The sequence below is a fragment of the Gossypium arboreum genome, chromosome 11 (assembly GCF_025698485.1).
Source record: "Gossypium arboreum isolate Shixiya-1 chromosome 11, ASM2569848v2, whole genome shotgun sequence".
Lineage (NCBI taxonomy): Eukaryota > Viridiplantae > Streptophyta > Magnoliopsida > Malvales > Malvaceae > Gossypium > Gossypium arboreum.
The window spans coordinates 2543343-2561673 of NC_069080.1; the positions used below are offsets into that span (position 1 = coordinate 2543343).

An 18331-nucleotide genomic window follows, 5' to 3' on the forward strand; every position below is an offset into this window, starting at 1 on the left:
AATTCTACTTTTAGATTTTAAATTTAAGATACAATTAGTAGTATCATTAAAAATTTTCTATTAAATCTAATGATACATGACTTTTGAGATAAAAAATTTTACTCGGTAACCTTGCAAAAAAAAATATTATAATGCATCTAAATTTAACAGTAACAAAAAAATTTAACATTATAATAAATTTAAATTTAAAAAATTTAATATTCAAAATTGAACCTAAATTTAAATTTTGAAAAAAGAGAAATTAAAAATACATTGACTTAAAGCATATTTTAAGGTTCCTGAGTTATAACTAACAAGAATTTAAAAAAATATATAAAAAAAAGAAAGAAACTCAATAATGGCAAAATAAAATAAAATATAAGTGCCAGAGAAAAAAAAGAGCGTCGGCGTGGGTTCAGTTAAAATACCAAAAACGAAGCCCCACCCACATCCCCCACCCGAGCAGAGCAGAGCAGGCACTGGCAGTGGGCACTGGTAGGCTCCCCACGCGCTTTTTCATCTCTTGATTTTTCGTTTCTTTTTTCATTCTATTTAAACCTCAGCTAAACAAAGTAGTAATCTCCCTTTCTGGTTCTGGTTTCTATTTTATTTTCTCTGAGAAGCTGAAAAATGGCGGAATCGGTGGAGTTGCCAGGTCGTTTAGCAATTCTTCCATTCAGAAACAAAGTTTTATTGCCTGGCGCCTTTATTCGAATTCGCTGCACTTCACAGAGCAGGTCTCCTTTTTTTTTTTTTATTCAAATTTTCTTTTGACTGAACTTTATTAACGAGTTATAAATTCTTCTCTCTCGTTTGTTTCCTCAGAAAATCACAGTTCAAGAAAGCTTAAAAATTTTGAATTAGGATCGTTTGTATGATTCTCTCTTTTCGAAACATCAAAGAATTGAGCTCTTCTTACGTGTTCGTTGAGTTTTCTAAGTTTATTTAATTTTCTGTTTGTTTTAGCTGGATAATAAACATAAAAAGCTAGTAGAATCAGGAATTGGTTCGTTATTTGTTCTGCGTGGAAGCTTTGAATATTACAGAATAACGTGGTTTGACTATGCAGTGTAAAACTGGTGGAGCAAGAGTTATGGCAGCGAGAGGAGAAAGGATTAATAGGAATTCTTCCGGTTCAAGATGCTGCTGAGACGACCTCCATGGATTCCATGTTATCTCAAGGTGTTTTGCCTATTAAAAGTCCAGTTTTAATTGTTTAAAAAGAACGTCTATAATTAGTACGTGAGTGTTCTTTTAACGGTTTTTCAGGTGTAGGAAGTGAATCATGTGAGCGAAGCTCGAATGCTCAGGTTAGCACATCTGATGCTCACAAGGTTGATGGGAAAAACCCTTCAGAAGTCATTCACTGGCATAACAGGTACTTTTCAATTCATCTTCTGCTATTATTTCGTGCTTTCAGATAATTGCTGCATCAAGCTTGCATCATTTTGGAGAGTATCAGGATTCAAAATCTTGTAATTTACTGATTTAGCTCTTTTTATGACGTACTTCTCTACTTATGGTGCTGAATTCTGCTTTTATATTGTTTCAGGGGAGTGGCAGCACGCGCTTTGCATCTATCAAGAGGAGTGGAGAAACCAAGTGGGAGGGTCACATACATTGTCGTCCTTGAGGGTTTATGCAGATTCAATATAGAGGAACTTAACACACGAGGACCTTACTGCACTGCAAAGATATCTCCACTTGAGATGACTAAGTCCGGTAAGTTGGTATCACAGTCTTTCTTGCATATGCATAGTTCTGTTTTTTATTTTATTTTAGTTGCGAGTGTTCTTTTCAAAAACATTGGAAGGAACCTTGTTTATGGTTCTAACATGCATTGTTTTTAGGCTATTTCCTGATCAGTATCTTCTACCTTTTAACTTGTTCAGAGATGGAACAAGTGGAACAAGATCCAGATTTTGTAACACTGTCTCGCCAGTTCAAAGCAATAGCCATGGAGCTAATTTCTATTCTTGAACAGGTAAAATAGTTAACTTATTTGTTTTACTTATTAGTAACTATGACATATGCATTAAGCCAATTAAGATTGTTAGTTCTCCTGTTGCTTGTAAATTTCGGCTAGGTTTTATGTTGTCATTCTTGATACTTAATGTTCCTTTGCTGCTTGTAGAAACAAAAAACTGGTGGAAGGATAAAAGTTCTTTTGGAGACGCTTCCGTTTCACAAATTGGCCGATATATTTGTTGCTAGCTTTGAGATCAGTTTTGAAGAGCAGCTCTGTATGTTGGACTCTGTTGATCCTAAAGTAAGGCTTTCGAAAGCTACTGAGTTAGTTGACAGGCATTTGCAGGTGCATTATTTACTTATGGTTAATATCGTTAATTTAATTCTTCTTCTGGAATCCAGTCTTTTAATGTATTACTTGTGCAGTCAATACGTGTAGCAGAGAAGATTACACAAAAGGTTGAAGGGCAATTGTCAAAATCACAGAAGGAATATCTTTTGCGACAGCAGGTTAGGAGTTAGCTTTCTTACTTCTGCTGCAGGCATTGCTAGAGGGGGTGGAAAGTAGAGGGCACTACAGATTTTGGTGGTTATTGAACTAATTAATACTGTATGATTTGTTGTTGTCCAGCTGTGTGTATAGCACCAGTCAAGGTGGATATAGTCCACATATGTAATAATCTTTCTTGGTGGCTTCTCATGTCTAATTTCCAGTGCTGAGTTGGCTTCTGGAAAAACTATTATTTGATTATTATTTTTGTAAGTTTTATTGCCTAATTAATCGTCATTTGGATATTCAAATGCATTCCAGATGAGAGCAATAAAAGAGGAGCTAGGAGACAATGATGATGATGAGGATGATTTGGCTTCCCTGGAAAGAAAGATGCAGAATGCAGGGATGCCTTCAAATATCTGGAAGCATGCACAGAGGGAGTTGAGGTATTATTTGAGATAGCAGTAAAAATGGCACAATTTTGTTATCTGCGGCCAAAATGTAGTTGTTGATAGCAATCTAAGTCCTGGGGATATTAATGGAAGCTATAAGCAAATTATCTTACAGCATTTAATTTTTGTTGATGGTGTCACTTGCCACTCTTGTTTCAGTTGCATTTTCGAAAACGTTATGTGATCCTAACTTGTTACTATTCTATATTTTAATTGGATACGATGTCTAGCAAAGTTCATTTGTTTGTTATTTTCATTCTTTTATTTCAGGAGGCTTAAGAAAATGCAACCACAGCAACCTGGATATAATAGTTCACGTGTTTACTTGGACCTTCTTGCTGATCTGCCTTGGCAGAAGGCCAGTGAAGAACAGGAAATGGACCTAAAGGCTGCAAAAGATCATCTTGATTGTGACCACTATGGTTTAGTGAAGATCAAACAACGGATTATCGAATATCTGGCTGTTCGCAAGGTTGACCAAACTGTCTATATCTTGTTGCCTTGAAAGCTAAATCTTGTACTTTTGGTTTGAAGTTAATTTGATTTGAATTGTTTGCACTCAGCTTAAGCCAGATGCAAGAGGTCCAGTGCTGTGCTTTGTTGGCCCACCAGGTGTGGGGAAAACATCATTAGCGTCATCAATTGCTGCTGCTTTGGGTAGAAAATTTATACGCATATCCCTCGGAGGTGTCAAGGATGAGGCTGATATCCGAGGACATAGGAGAACATACATTGGAAGTATGCCAGGACGTCTTATTGACGGGTTAAAGGTATAAATAGTTTCATGAATTAGATGTTATTCTGTACTTTTTTCATCTTATGGCATACTGTTTTCCAAATGATGCTTGTCCTAACTGGTTAACAATATTTATAATCGTTAGAGGTCTAGATTGTTTTAACAGACTTTGATTTAGCTACCTGTTTGTTCTCATTCTTTGTGATTTTCTCTCGGTCTACTTTCTCAGTTACTGGTTTATTAGTCTTTGGGGACATTATTAGCATCTGCAAATTCATGAGCAGTCTTAATTTTGATCTGTGTAGTCAATTTCCTGTCTTAAATAGGCTCGAGTTCGATCTATTCAGCTGTTAACTTACATACCATTTCATTTTGCGGTTGTGCTGCATAGTGTCTTTCTGTGCTTGCTATTTATATGTGAGACTGTGTGTTACTGCACAAATATATGTTATCCTGAGAAGTGATGGTGCATTTTGCCCCATCAATTTGTTCGAGCTTAGAACTGAATGAAAATTTTGTTTGTAGATTGTAAATACCAAATTTATCATAAGTTGAATTATCTTCTGTTGAGAGCACCTAGAATCTGAAGTTTGGAGAACTGAATCCCCATAAATTAAGATTATCCATATCCTCATGGGAGAATTCATATTACGTCAATGATTATTGGTCTTACTGTAATTGTCATTTTAACTTTTGGCTTCTAGAGAGTAGGTGTTTGCAACCCAGTCATGCTATTGGATGAGATTGACAAGACAGGTTCTGACGTGCGTGGTGATCCAGCTTCAGCTCTACTGGAGGTTCTTGATCCTGAGCAGAATAAATCTTTTAATGATCAGTATCCTACTTTCTTCTGAGTCTAGATTAACATACTGAGCCTTGGTTTTTGATAAACTTCATTTACTTTATTGATCTGTTATTAGTAAATCCTTAAGAAAATTGCATTATAGTTTTTCTATATGGCTTTTATTTTAGATTACATGTTGATTTGCATTTATCTCCTTTATCATTAACAATGTGATGAATGTGAGTAGATTCCTTGTGGTTCTTTAACTGAGGTTGTATAGCTATTTGAATGTTCCATTTGACCTATCAAAGGTGATTTTTGTGGCTACTGCAAATAGGATGCAGCCTATTCCTCCCCCACTCTTGGACAGGATGGAAGTCATTGAGCTGCCTGGATATATAGCTGAAGAAAAGCTCAGAATAGCCATGCAACATTTGATCCCAAGAGTCTTGGATCAGCATGGATTGAGCTCTGCGTTCCTTCAAATTCCAGAGGTATTTGTCATGTGTTCATCTTTTGTGCATTTTGAAGCTTACTTTTCCATACATGATGATATTGGGGTATTGTCACTTTAAGTTCATTAACATCTGTTGCTTCCTGATACCTGAGATGTTTTGAGAAATTTGTCAACTGGTGTTTTTGCTCCCTCATCACCTCCATGGTTGAATAAGCAATTATAGGACTAATGTATTGAAGTCTACACAGTGTTGCCTTTATTGATTATCGTCATGGAAGATCTCTACTGTTTCACTTTCAACATATAACAAAATGAAGCTACTTTCATTACTTGAACTCTTCTGTTTAGAATTTTGCTTGAGATTTCAGAGTAAGATGCAAGATGAAAGAAGCTACTTTGATCAGAATACAAGAATTGTATTTTATTGTGTAATCTTCTCTTAGTGCTTTTGTTTTTGGTGGTAGGACATGGTTAAACTTGTCATTCAGAGGTACACCAGGGAAGCTGGTGTCCGTAATCTGGAAAGGAACTTGGCTGCCTTAGCTCGTGCTGCTGCAGTAAGAGTTGCTGAGCGAGAACAGGCTGTCTCAGTTAGCAAAGATGTTCATAAGATAACTTCACCACTGCTGGATAGCAGGCTTGCTGAGGGAGCAGAAATGGAAATGGAAGTCATTCCAATTGGTGTAAATAATCATGAGATATCAAATGCATTCAGAATTGCCTCACCTTTGGTTGTTGATGAGGCTATGCTGGAAAAAATATTGGGGGTAATAATTCCTCATTTTACTCCTTTTATCAGGATAATCACCTTTATTTCTTTTTATTTTTTTGGAGCGGCCTTATGATTCACTTTTGTAAATCTTCACAACCGGTGTCCCTCATTTGGTTTCATATTAAAAAACTTAAATTCTGGGGAGGGGGCATACTTGAATATCTTTATGCTTACTGTAGGTTGAGTTCATATTCTTTCTGAACATGCCCTAGGACACTTATTTACTCTCTAATGCAGCCTCCTAGATTTGATGATCGAGAAGCTGCAGATCGTGTTGCCACTCCTGGAGTATCTGTTGGGCTTGTTTGGACAGCTTTTGGAGGAGAGGTTCAGTTTGTGGAGGCTACATCAGTGGTTGGAAATGGTGAATTGCATCTTACAGGACAACTTGGTGATGTTATTAAAGAATCAGCACAAATAGCACTGACATGGGTATCCTCTCTTAAATCACATAAATCTATCAACTTTACCAATTGACAATCTGAATTATTCAAAAGTTGTATAGATTACTTCCTCTCAACTTTATTTTGATGACTTCATATGGTAGTGATTCAAAATGTATATTCCTTTATGGTTTGATATGAAAGAGTTCCCTATATTTCAGGTAAGAGCCAGGGTGGCGGATCTTAAGTTAGCAGCTGCTGAGGAAACTGATCTGCTGCAGGGCAAAGATATTCATATACATTTTCCTGCTGGGGCTGTACCCAAAGATGGACCTTCAGCTGGTGTGACCCTTGTAACAGCGTTGGTTTCACTGTTTAGTCAGAAAAATGTAAGAGCAGATACAGCAATGACTGGAGAAATGACACTGAGGGGTCTTGTGTTACCTGTTGGTGGTGTCAAGGATAAGGTGTGTTGTGTGAGCTATTCCTACTACTTTTCTTTGTTGCTAGCGAAAAATATGTATTTTGATACATTTTGGTTACATACTTGCATCAGATAGTATTCAGCAACAAACAGAGAGACTGTAAATGCTTTTGGTTCTCATCATTTTTGATACATCTTGCTTTTGTAAATGAAATATGCAGGTACTAGCAGCACACCGTTACGGTATCAAGAGGGTTATTTTGCCAGAGAGAAATCTGAAGGATTTAGTTGAAGTACCTGCAGCTGTGCTTTCCAGTCTAGAGGTAACTTTTCCCCTTTATTTGAAGCAAAAATGTTTCTCGAGCTGAGACACTGAAACTATAAACTGTTATAAGCTCCTATTTATCTTATCTTCAATCAGCATGCAACAAAAAGTTGGTTCTGTTTCCCGCACATAAGGTTTTGCCACTACAATGAGTTCTTTAGGCATTTTGTTAAGGGAACAAGAATCGAATCTTTGATCAGAATACGCCTCTTTTTGCTTATCGTGTATAATTAATTGTATTGCCAGATTCTGGTGGCAAAGCGAATGGAAGACGTGTTGGAGCATGCATTTGATGGGGGATGTCCCTGGAGACAACACCAACACTCAAAATTATGACAAAGCTCTTGAACTCAAAGGCATTGATCTATCTGTCTTCCGCGACAGGTGACTCTAATCTAACATGTTGCCTTTGGGAACATGTAAATGAGGTTAGCTGTTCTGGTCCAGCAAAGAGAATTTAACCCTTTTGCAAATGGGGCCTTCTTATATAGGTGTGTGTTTACAAGTTTCCCCGCAGCGGAAAATCACTGATTGCCGTATGCATTTACTTCTGAGGCAAGGTATCCTATTCCTTTTAATTCTTCTTCTTCTTCTTCTTTTGTATTTTCTTTCTAATATATGTACAATTTGTAGCCACGCAAAGTATATTTAACTCTAAATTAAGAATTCAATTACGAAATTCTGATGATCAAATGTGTACAATGGATTTGACTTATCTTTAGATGAATGATCAAATGTTTCTTGTATAAACTCACTCGTAAAGATAATTGAATCTAAAACAAAACCAATGCATGTCTTTGTGACTAAGAACATAATTTTATGTTTTCCGTCTGCACACTGCTTTCACTCACCAGCAGTGTCAATCATATCATCCGCCTTGACTGCAAGTTTTCCTTTTACGTTACCGATTAGGTTCATCACCTGAACAATAAAAATTAGGCATGGAATTGGAGACATTAATGTAGTAATTACAGAACTGAAGAATACAACACAAACTAAGGTAAAAGTATTATAGAGGTTTATGTACTAAGAATCGAATTGTATTCTGCCCTTTCTGTTAAAAAAAATGAGCAAATTAGTCTTTATATGTTAGATTAAATAGCAAATTGGTCTATGACAGATCTTGACATTAAGTTTTGGGGGGCCTAACTAAAATTTTTAAAACTTTGAGGGTTTTAATGAGAATTTTTAAAAGTTTTGGAAGGTCTAATTGAAACTTTTAAAAAATTTACAGGTTTTATGAAAATTTACAAAAATAAAAAAAAAAAGGAAAAACAAATGAAAAGCCCCTTAGGATGCACATTTGAAATTGATCATTTTGTTAAAAATTTTATCTATTTGTACTATTAAAATTTTTTTCTTCAATTTAATCTTTAATCTAAAGTACAATAATTAATTTACCTATTTTTAATAGAATAGAAAAATAAAATCTAACTTTTAATATTTACATCCCATAAAACTTCTATCCCAAAACTGAGCATTACTAAGACAAATGAATACCCCAAACTGAGCGTTATTACTAAGACAAATGAATATCAGTTACGTACTTCAGCTATTATCGAAAAAAGTGCAGCCATTTTCCCAACTGATTGTACTTATCATAGCTGCCAAATGTACTACCAGGGCAATAATATATACTGCTCTATGAGATTCTCACTTGCAGGAAGACATGTTGGTTGCACTAAAAATGAACTATTAATAACTTCACCATATCCTCCGGTTTAAAGTTTAAACTGCAAAGAATCATGAGAGATGATGTGCATAACTTTATCCAATTCAGCAATATTTTCATATTTCCAATAAATATTTTGTTTAGATTCAAATGATATGTTTTATGATTTTTTATTACTTACTTAGTATTTAAAAATCAGTTTTATCTGTTTTATGTATTAATTTTGTATTTAGTTTATTAATGAAATCTTAAATTAATTAATGCAAAATTGAACAAATTATATAATATAATTAAATTATTATATACATTTAAACCCGTGCATTATACAACCATAATAATAATTATTATTATCAGTAAGTTTATTAAAATTTTAAGCATAGAAGCAGGTAAGGCAGGGGTGTGAGAGGGCTCCGCCTCTAAAATAGAATACTTAAATTTCAATATTTAAAATTTATAAAATTTTAAATTAATACATAATAAAATTATATTTTAATATTTTAAAATGATAAAATTTTAATTTAATCTTTTAAAAATTATAAAGATATAAGTTATTAAGAGAATAAAATTATATTTTAACTCTCATAAATTTATACAATTTAATTCCATCCCAGAAAAATTGACTTCACCCCTAATCATAAGTATAATACTATTACAAATAGATGGAAATCAAATACTTATTAACTCAACTTTTACCCATAATACCAAGTTTTCATTACCAATGCAATGGAGTTGAATTTTCTTTTAAAGTTTTACTAATATAAAAATAGGACAATTATAATTACATGACACATACAAATTACAAGTATAAGATAAATATAAATATACGATCGATTAATTACAATTGAAAATCTGACTAATACAATACACAACAAACAAAAATTAAACAACAACCTGATTAATTTGAAAGGAATCCAAAGCCCACATAAGATATATGTACACAGGAATGGATTATGAGAAATTTTTTTTAAAGCCACTCCAAGTAATATTTTATCACCCTTCAACTTTATTAAAAAATTATTTTAATTCTCTATTTAATTTTTTTGTCTCTTTTAGGTTTTAAACATTTGATAACTCAACAAAGTTAACATTTAATTATATTTTAAAAAATTTTAAAATATTTAAAAATATTTTTAAAATTGATTTTAATTTTTAAAATAAATTTTATGTGTTTTTAAAATTTTAAATTAAAAATTAATTAAATGTTGGTACATGATCTATGTATGTACAATATCAGTAAAATTAAAAATATTAATTTTTTATTTATGTTGGATCGATCTAATAAAAATCTAAATTTAAAGATTGAAAAGAGTAGAATTAAATGAAAATTAAAATGATTTTTTATAAAGATAGGAAGGAAAATAAATGAGTATGACTATCCCCTTGGAACAGCCTTGAACAAATAAGAAAAATACAGTCTGTTTGGTTTTATTGAAAATCAATGCTTGGAAGCAGAAAATGGAAACAAAATTATTTTTTGTTTTAATGGCAGCTCAATTCTCAAAAGACTGAAAATGGGGTAACTTTTGATAATAAAAAAAAGCATGAATTGCCAAGTGTAAGACTGTATGATATTTTGCATGACGCGCTGCGACTGGATCTAACTTTAACTGGCTGTGTGCTTCCATTTATTGTACCCTACACCCTTCACTAACAGGGACCAGCAATAGCGACGGCGCACAGAAACTCCTAACTGTCCTAATACTATCTAAGGAGACCCCATCTCTGTTTTCCTCTAAACACACACAAAAAAAAATCTACCTCTGTTCTGTTCAGGAGTGTTGGAAATGGCGGCGATTACTACCATCTTAACGGACGCTTCCGCCGTCGCCACCGCTGATTTGTCGTCTTTCCGCACCATCTCCGACCATTCACTGTTCGATTCCGTAACCAATTGGACTAAACGACGTCTCTTTACCTCTAAAGGAGATTCATCTTTTCCAATCAGATCCATGCACAACACTCAAACCGGCGTCGCTTCTTCCACCAACGGCCATTTCAACGCTGTCGGTTTCAATATTCTCGTCCCAATTTCATTTCCCTTTCTTTTCCATGTTATTTATTTTGATTGTTCCCTTTTCTAGGACAAGCTGAAATCCACTGTCGAGCTTTTAAACGGTGGGGCATTAGGACAAGTGAAAATGAACTCGAGTCACCGGAGAAAAACCAAGATCGTTTGCACCATCGGTCCTTCGACGAGCTCCCGTGAGATGATATGGAAACTGGCTGAAGCTGGAATGAATGTGGCTCGCCTGAATATGTCCCATGGTGACCATGTTTCTCATCAAAAAACCATTGATCTTGTTAAGGAATACAATGCCCAATTTGAAGACAAAGTTATTGCTATAATGTTGGACACTAAGGTATATCCAGTTTCATATAGATATGTGTGTGTTCATCATAAGTGCAAAATTTTTAACTGATTAGGCACTACATAGCAAAACCCAGATTTTAATAGCATGCATAGATTAGGAATTAAACTTCTTTTAGCCTTTGTTGTGATGTGATGTGGTTGTCTGGTTAATATGTTCTTTTGTTTAGGGTCCCGAGGTTCGAAGCGGTGATGTTCCTCGACCAATACAGCTTAAAGAGGGCCAAGAATTTAAATTCACTATCAGGAGAGGAGTTAGCACTGAAGATACCGTTAGCGTAAACTATGACGACTTTGTGAATGATGTCGAAGTTGGAGACATACTATTAGTTGATGGTGAGAACAGATTTCATTTTGACGTCTTTGATGGCCGTGTTGTCTTTTGTTTTAGAATTTATGATGCTATAATTAGAAGTAGAACTGATCAAATAAGTTTTAACGAATCGTTCCTATGTCGTTTCCTCTCGGAATAGAACAAAATCCTTTTGTCTTTAATCCTCATCTTGTTTTCTGGTTCTGCATTTAATGTATTTGATCTGTAATTTTGAAAAACACGACAAATTCCGGGAACTATTCGCTAATCAAAAACACGTTTTTGTTGAGTTTTTACTTGTATATGTAACTTAACGAGTTGTTCCATGTCTCTGTATGGCAGGTGGAATGATGTCGCTAGCTGTGAAGTCAAAGACAAAGGAATTGGTTACGTGTGTAGTAGTTGATGGCGGAGAGCTTAAATCGAGGCGCCATTTAAACGTGCGTGGAAAAAGTGCAACTCTGCCATCGATAACAGGTTATTCATGCAGTTGTTTTGACGTTTTACTTATAACACGGTCTAATTTGTTCAACTTTGATTGCTGATAGAAAATTTTGAATGGTACACGTTGTGTTTACAGACAAAGATTGGGAAGATATCAAATTTGGGGTGGACAGCCAAGTTGATTTTTATGCTGTTTCTTTCGTGAAGGATGCTAAGGTAGTCCACGAGTTGAAAGATTATCTTAAAGGTAAAGTTTAATTCTAGTTTAGTCATGGTGTGTATTATATTATATGGTTTTCCACACTTGTGATTGTTTCGTTACCAAATTCTTTTGCAGGTTGCAATGCAGACATTCACGTGATTGTGAAAATTGAAAGTGCTGATTCTATTCCGAACCTTCACTCTATAATTTCCGCTTCTGATGGGGTTTGTTTTTATATTCTCAAATAATTTGTTTATAATCTCGAAAAGCTATAAAAGAAAATGTAGATTTAATTGCTGTCATGGACATTATTATAGGCAATGGTTGCTCGAGGAGACCTTGGAGCTGAACTTCCAATCGAGGAAGTCCCTTTATTGCAGGTAACTTTTAAATCTCAACATGTCTCGATTTAATATAGATCTATTAAAGAAAGAATCAAGGATCGCACAATGAGGTAAATTTATAAGCCGTGAAATGGTTTTAAAACCGTATGCATTTTTTGTATTTGAGAACTTATAGACATACGCAATTGCTGTGTCCTACTTGAACCAATGAAGTTTTGATTGTAGGATTAAATATCATTTTCCAATTCCAAATATAACAACTTGTTATCATGTTCTAATAGGAAGACATCATCAGAAGGTGTCGTGATATGCATAAACCGGTAATCGTGGCAACAAACATGCTCGAAAGTATGATTAATCATCCTACACCAACAAGAGCTGAAGTTTCTGATATTGCAATTGCTGTTCGAGAAGGCGCTGATGCAATTATGCTTTCTGGAGAAACTGCACACGGGAAGTGAGTAATTATTGTTAGATGCTATCAGAAGTACTTGCTTTCCGGAATAATCGTGGATGCTTGTTCGTTTTAAATATTAGTGGCTAATTTTCCGTTGATGACAATAACCACAGGTATCCGATTAAAGCCGCTAAAGTGATGCACACTGTAGCATTGAGGACTGAGTCAAGTCTTCCACTCAATGTTATGCCTCCTGTTCGTTTTAACGCTTACAAGGTAATTGGTTTTCGGAATTTGCTATATTATCATTCAAGGTTGTGTCCTCTTTGTAGTTTTGCAATTGATAATCTGACCGTGTTATGGCATTGTTTCCCAGAGTCATATGGGTGAAATGTTTGCTTTCCATTCCACGACCATGGCTAATACCCTCAATACACCAATCGTGGTCTTTACAAGAACTGGGTCCATGGCTATACTATTGAGTCATTACCGTCCTTCCTCTTCGATCTTTGCCTTCACGAACAAGTGAGTTTTAGTAGCCATACTACATAAACAATTTTTTTCGCCCTTATTTTGAATTAAAACATATTTCTGTTCCTTATTCTCACTTTTGTGCTGTAATTATCATTTCTTGACAGGGAAAGAATTAAGCAGAGGCTGGCACTTTATCAAGGCGTGATACCGATATATATGCAGTTTTCAGATGATGCGGAGGAGACTTTTTCCCGAGCACTAAAGCTGTTAACGGTAAAATACACTATCTAGTTTCTTTAATTTGAGATGTTAACAGTAAAACAACGCATGACATCAGTGAGCTCGCCCTCCTTCAGGATATTGATGTTTTTTTATTAGATCAACTACTTGATATGTCTGAACAATTATCTGATACAAATTTTTGATGATTTAGGGCAAGAACTTGGTGGAGGAGGGAGAATTCATTACTCTTGTCCAAAGCGGAGCGCAACCGATCTGGCGTCGAGAATCCACCCATCACATTCAAGTTCGAAAAGTTGAACTATGATAGCCTATGATGTAAGAGAAAAGACACTTTTTTTTTTCTTTCTTGTCATAGAAGTTACTAATTGGTAGGCAAATGATAGACATGTTTTCAGGTTTTTAACTTTTTTATTACAATGTTTGTAATTTCCTCTCTTTTTTTTCTTCAGTAAAGAAAATTGAAAAACAAAGATAAAATACTAGTCTTGTAAACATAGACAAAGAGTGGCAATCTCAGCAGCTTCATGCATGAGAGAGAGCAAAACCCGAATTGTCTTATGAATTTCGAATTGGTTCTTTTGAAAAGTGGATCCAAGGTGAGGGGTGGATTTTTGTTGAATAATAAGTATAGAACGATTATAGTAACTGCATAAACATATACTAAAAATATGTTAAAACCCTAAAAGATTTTACATTTTTCCTCGTTGGTCGTTTTTCTCAAAACTGAACTTCAAACTACTGTGATGCTATGGTGGATTTGACAACTTTTTTGTCTCGCGTCATTGCCATGTAAGAATCTAGTAAACTAAAAACCTACTTAAATAAGTTCAAGATATAAGGATTAAAGAAAGTGAAGAATGTGGATTATTATTAAAAACATAGAACATGTGTAAAAAAACAAAGCTTAATTGGGCGATACAAAGTTATTAGTGGGAAGCATCTTCTTCCTCACAGAATTTGGTGTATTCCTTTGGACCCATCAAGGATTCTAATTCTGAAGGACTGCCGGGTTTCACCTTTATCATCCATCCTCCTTCATATGGGCTTGAATTGATCTTCAAATACCCAAAATTTTTAACATAAGTTGCTAAGCAGAAGAATAAAAAGAAAATAAAAATGATAAGTTTTGATTTACCAGGCCAGGAGTTTCAGTAAGCTTGGAGTTAACCTCAACGATTTCACCAGAGATAGGGGAATTGACATCACTGGTTGCTTTAACACTTTCAACAGCTCCAAACCCTTTTCCTTTGCTCACTGAACCACCTGGTTCTGGCAGCTCTACAAACACTACTTCTCCTAAATGGTCCTGCAATTTATGTAAATTGTAAATCTCTATGCCCCGTAAAACAGACATGAAAAATGCTTTGATTTTCATAGAAACAAACCTGAGCATGGTCAGTGATGCCAATGGTAGCTACTGGACCTTCGTGCTTCACCCATTCATGTGATTCAGCATATTTCAACCCATCCAAAACTGTAAAAAAATAATAATAAATTCAACACATTTAAAAGAAACAAACATGAAATAGAAAGGAGAGGTACCAGTGGAAAAGCATCTGGAGAGGGAGAAAACAGGGGCTTTGGTGGTAGCACAAGAAATTTTGAGGGCATTGGCAGTAGTAGAAGCCCACATTCTCAGTGCCATGATTTTTGGCTTTTTGATTGCCTGCAAATGAAGAAGATGGGTTTATTTTGATTGGTGTGAGCCTGGTTCTTTTTTATCTTGTATGAATGGTAGGCAACGAAAGCCTCATCCTTATTAAGAAGACCAGATTTACAATGACACACACCATCCTGTTTTTACTTTTCATGTGAGCATTTTCTTGTCCTCTACGCCCAACAAAAGGTTAATTCTACCGGTTTAATCGATTTTTTTTTTTATCGATGGACTTATTTAAAATATATTTAAAATTTAAATATTAATTTAAGTCTATTGATCTAGCTATGAAATTTAATAATAAATAATTTATATATATATATATATATAATAAATAATAAATAATCGAATTGATTGGACAAATAAATTTTAACTCACTCAAAAACCTTTAATATATTTGTAACAACCTCATTTGTTTGTTTGTTATAGAAAGGGTACTCTTATATATCTGTAATATACTGTTATACAGAGATAATTATTGTAAACTTACCTTAGAATTCATATTGTGCAAATAAATCAAGTGAGAATTTTGTTTAAAAAGAAAGAAAATGGGAATCAAATTAACAAAACTAAAAGACATATAACAAATGAATGTATTATTGCTTTTATGCATCTTTTATCTTACATTCTTTCACATCATTAATTATAAAGTTTATAAATCTAACAATTTCAATTAATTAATATGAATTATCAAATTAAATTAATTAATTAATAATACTAAATTCAAGTAATCGATTTATACACTTATACACTTATGTTCCAAATTCATAACTACCAAACTTAATTCTTTCTTAAATTAATTCCACTTATTAAAGATTATTTTCAGTTAATAAAATATGATTAATATACTTTTTCAAGTGAAATTCAATCATTTTATTAACATAATATTCTAAAATTACTTTGATCTAATAAATGAAATAACTGTAATTTTACTTACTTAAAATTTTTATAGACAACTGAACAAATTTGACTAATTTTACCTGCAAAAGAAAAATAATTATACTGTTAAAATATATTTAACTAATTAATTTATTAAACAAATAAATGTTTCTAGCTTTCAACTCTCATGATCTGCTCCAATGTTTGGGAAAGTTTCAAGCTTTCAGCTGAATTCAAAGTTTCAAATTCTTCAATATGAATTCGAACTATGTACCATAACTCCACAAAGATCAGTGTTTTTTTTTAAAAAAGAAAAATTAACGGTGTGGAATTCCCATTATTTGAAAGCTATTTAAGATATAACAGTGCATGATGATGGAATCTTTGATTGTAACCACAACAGTAAATCCTCCCTTGTTGCTACAAAGCAACCAACTTTATCTTCACTGTTCTTGAATGGTGCTCCAAGTTCCTTCAAATGAGAACCAAAGGAATTCGACAGTCCCTGAGCAAATTTATGAGTTCCAGTCCCGGTTTGAGCTGAGAACAGCTCCGGTAATGCTTCTCCGCGCTTAACAATTTTGGCCAAAGTCCCCATCCACTCTTCAAGAGCGGTCTTGGCTGCACCAACAGATAATGTTCGAACGTTCAGACTCCACTCGTCTGCTGTTCGGTTGTGTAAGCGCGGGTACAGCCCATATAGAGTTCCTAGATAAAGCAAATCGTGTGCTCTCTCATGGAGATTCTTGCTTCGACATATATCAATCAAGCAATTACAGAACGGTCTTCTAGCGTCGTCTTTAGTGTCGCTGAGGACACGTCTGAACTCTTCTTTAACGGTGTTGAGACTACTTTTCTCGTCTTTGATCAATTCCACGAATTCAACTAACCGAGGATTAGCTTGGTGCAAGCAAGCGAGAACTTTATCAATATCCTCCCTGTTATCACATAGGGACACAACAGACAACAAGCACCCACAAAGTCTATCATCCGGTTCGATCTCTTGTTGAATCGAGACAGTAAAGACCCTCACCAACTCCTCGATTCTTTGGGTCTTCCCCAAGCATTGAATCAAACAAGTGGTTCCCATTACATTAAGCTCAACACCTACTTCAAACATCTCTTCAAACAACTCCATCGCCTTATCGACATTTCCTCCACTTGCATATATGTTTAGCATTGCCGTGTAACTCCAACTATCCGGCTTAAAATTCTCTGATCGCTTCATGTCAATAAAAAGCTGCTCTGCCTCCTCAACTAAACCGATATCTGCAAACATAGTTAACAAAGTATTATACAAAATAAAATCAACAGGCCAGTTTTTCGACTTCATTTCCTCCCATAATTTCAGTGCATCTTTCTCCCACCTCGCCTTGCCGTATATCTTTGCAATGGCAGTTAAAGTCTTCTCGTTCGGAGTTAAACCAGACTCAACCAAGTCCTCGAAAAGGTTCCTTGCAAACCCCGGTTTCCCTGCCCTCCCCATTGCCTCTATCAAAGTATTGTAAACAACCAAGTTAGGCCTAACCTTAACAGATTTCATTTCTTGCAAAACATACTTAATCCCTTCATAATCTCCTGCAACACCGAACATCTTTGCTAACACAGAGAATGTAACCATGTCTGGTTTCCAACCACTAGCTACCCCTCTTTCATACAAGCTAATCACTTCCTCAACTTTACCCAATTTCGCATAAACATCAAGAATTGCAGAATAAGTAACTTCATCAGGCATTAAACCAGTTCTATACATTCTTTCAAACCACTCAACAGCCTTATCAAAATGATAGCATCTTCTAGCACAACTAATAATAGTTGAATATGTAATGTTATCAAGTGGAATCTCATTACTTACCATTTCATTAGCAAGTTCTTCTATGACCTCAAATTGTCCCCCAAACCTCAAACACTTCATCATGACATTGTAGAATATAGTTTCCATGGGGAAAAAATGATTGGTCTTTAACCAATTGAAGAATAAATAAGCCTTTTGCCATGGTTTCAAGCTGTTGAGTATCAAAAGTGAATTTTCTCTGTTGGGTTGATGTGGGAATTGTTCCAAAACACTTAGCAAAGCACCTTCATTGTTTTCACAATCGTTAAGCTTCTTTGCAAAGAGTTTTAGCTCTCTGAGTTGTGGATTGTATGCATGAGGTGACCGCTTTTGTCTTTGTAGTGAAAGCACGGATCTTCTAGGCTTGGAAGGATTGACCCAAGTGGACTTTGGGTTCGAAGAGAGACGATCAGCTTGGTCTTTTTTGGGCAGTGTGGTGATGGAAAGTGGCTGAAGCTGCTCCGATAAAGACTGGGTTTTTTTGGGTAATTGTTCTTCTAGTGGGTTTTGCTGAGGTTTTGAAGAAGAAGAAGAAGACTCGGAGGTCTTACAAGAAATGCGAAATCTTTGACTAGGTTTTTGATGTTTCAGTCTCTTGGTGAAGAAAAAGGGTCTTTTTGGATCAGATTGAGAGACAGCAAAATGAACATCTAGAGCAGTGAAAGTAGCAGCCATTACAACAGGTTTCCTCCTGTCTGTGCCTCACAGTGGATGGTTTTGATTGCCTTATC

General features: G+C 34.9%; 4 protein-coding genes across 13 annotated transcripts; 2 read left to right on the forward strand and 2 right to left on the reverse strand.

Moving 5' to 3' along the window:
• Positions 1 to 324: 324 nt before the first annotated feature.
• Positions 325 to 7523, forward strand: LOC108464167 (lon protease homolog 2, peroxisomal-like). Of its 10 annotated transcripts, none has more exons than XM_017764306.2 (19): positions 325 to 474; positions 603 to 716; positions 1049 to 1161; positions 1249 to 1357; positions 1532 to 1701; positions 1830 to 1963; positions 2114 to 2293; positions 2374 to 2457; positions 2759 to 2886; positions 3163 to 3364; positions 3456 to 3662; positions 4333 to 4463; positions 4693 to 4906; positions 5334 to 5636; positions 5879 to 6073; positions 6246 to 6491; positions 6670 to 6771; positions 7020 to 7157; positions 7265 to 7523. In XM_017764306.2, the coding sequence occupies exons 2-18, from the start codon at positions 610 to 612 to the stop codon at positions 7107 to 7109; spliced, it is 2715 nt and encodes a 904-aa protein (XP_017619795.1). In that variant the 5' UTR covers positions 325 to 474; positions 603 to 609; the 3' UTR covers positions 7110 to 7157; positions 7265 to 7523. The 10 variants fall into 10 exon arrangements, with proteins under 10 accessions (XP_017619795.1, XP_052877924.1, XP_017619793.1 ...); XM_053021964.1 differs by having other exon boundaries at positions 1872 to 1963; XM_017764304.2 differs by having other exon boundaries at positions 7020 to 7523.
• A 2418-nt stretch (positions 7524 to 9941) lies between these two features.
• On the forward strand, positions 9942 to 13815 carry LOC108461653 (pyruvate kinase isozyme G, chloroplastic-like). The gene is made up of 12 exons (XM_017761554.2): positions 9942 to 10448; positions 10527 to 10805; positions 10984 to 11149; positions 11469 to 11603; positions 11707 to 11817; positions 11908 to 11996; positions 12090 to 12152; positions 12398 to 12573; positions 12687 to 12789; positions 12890 to 13038; positions 13152 to 13260; positions 13421 to 13815. The coding sequence occupies exons 1-12, from the start codon at positions 10230 to 10232 to the stop codon at positions 13532 to 13534; spliced, it is 1713 nt and encodes a 570-aa protein (XP_017617043.1). The 5' UTR covers positions 9942 to 10229; the 3' UTR covers positions 13535 to 13815.
• Positions 13816 to 14071: 256 nt separating this feature from the next.
• On the reverse strand, positions 14072 to 14988 carry LOC108462979 (glycine cleavage system H protein, mitochondrial-like). Its single transcript, XM_017762901.2, has 4 exons — positions 14773 to 14988; positions 14616 to 14704; positions 14366 to 14536; positions 14072 to 14285 (listed from the first exon to the last, which is right to left on the reverse strand). Exons 1-4 carry the CDS (start codon positions 14873 to 14875, stop codon positions 14157 to 14159), a joined length of 492 nt encoding a protein of 163 aa, XP_017618390.1. The 5' UTR covers positions 14876 to 14988; the 3' UTR covers positions 14072 to 14156.
• Positions 14989 to 15861: 873 nt separating this feature from the next.
• LOC108464424 (pentatricopeptide repeat-containing protein At5g46580, chloroplastic-like) lies at positions 15862 to 18331 on the reverse strand. Its single transcript, XM_017764721.2, has one exon. The coding sequence runs from the start codon at positions 18273 to 18275 to the stop codon at positions 16119 to 16121; it is 2157 nt and encodes a 718-aa protein (XP_017620210.1). The 5' UTR covers positions 18276 to 18331; the 3' UTR covers positions 15862 to 16118.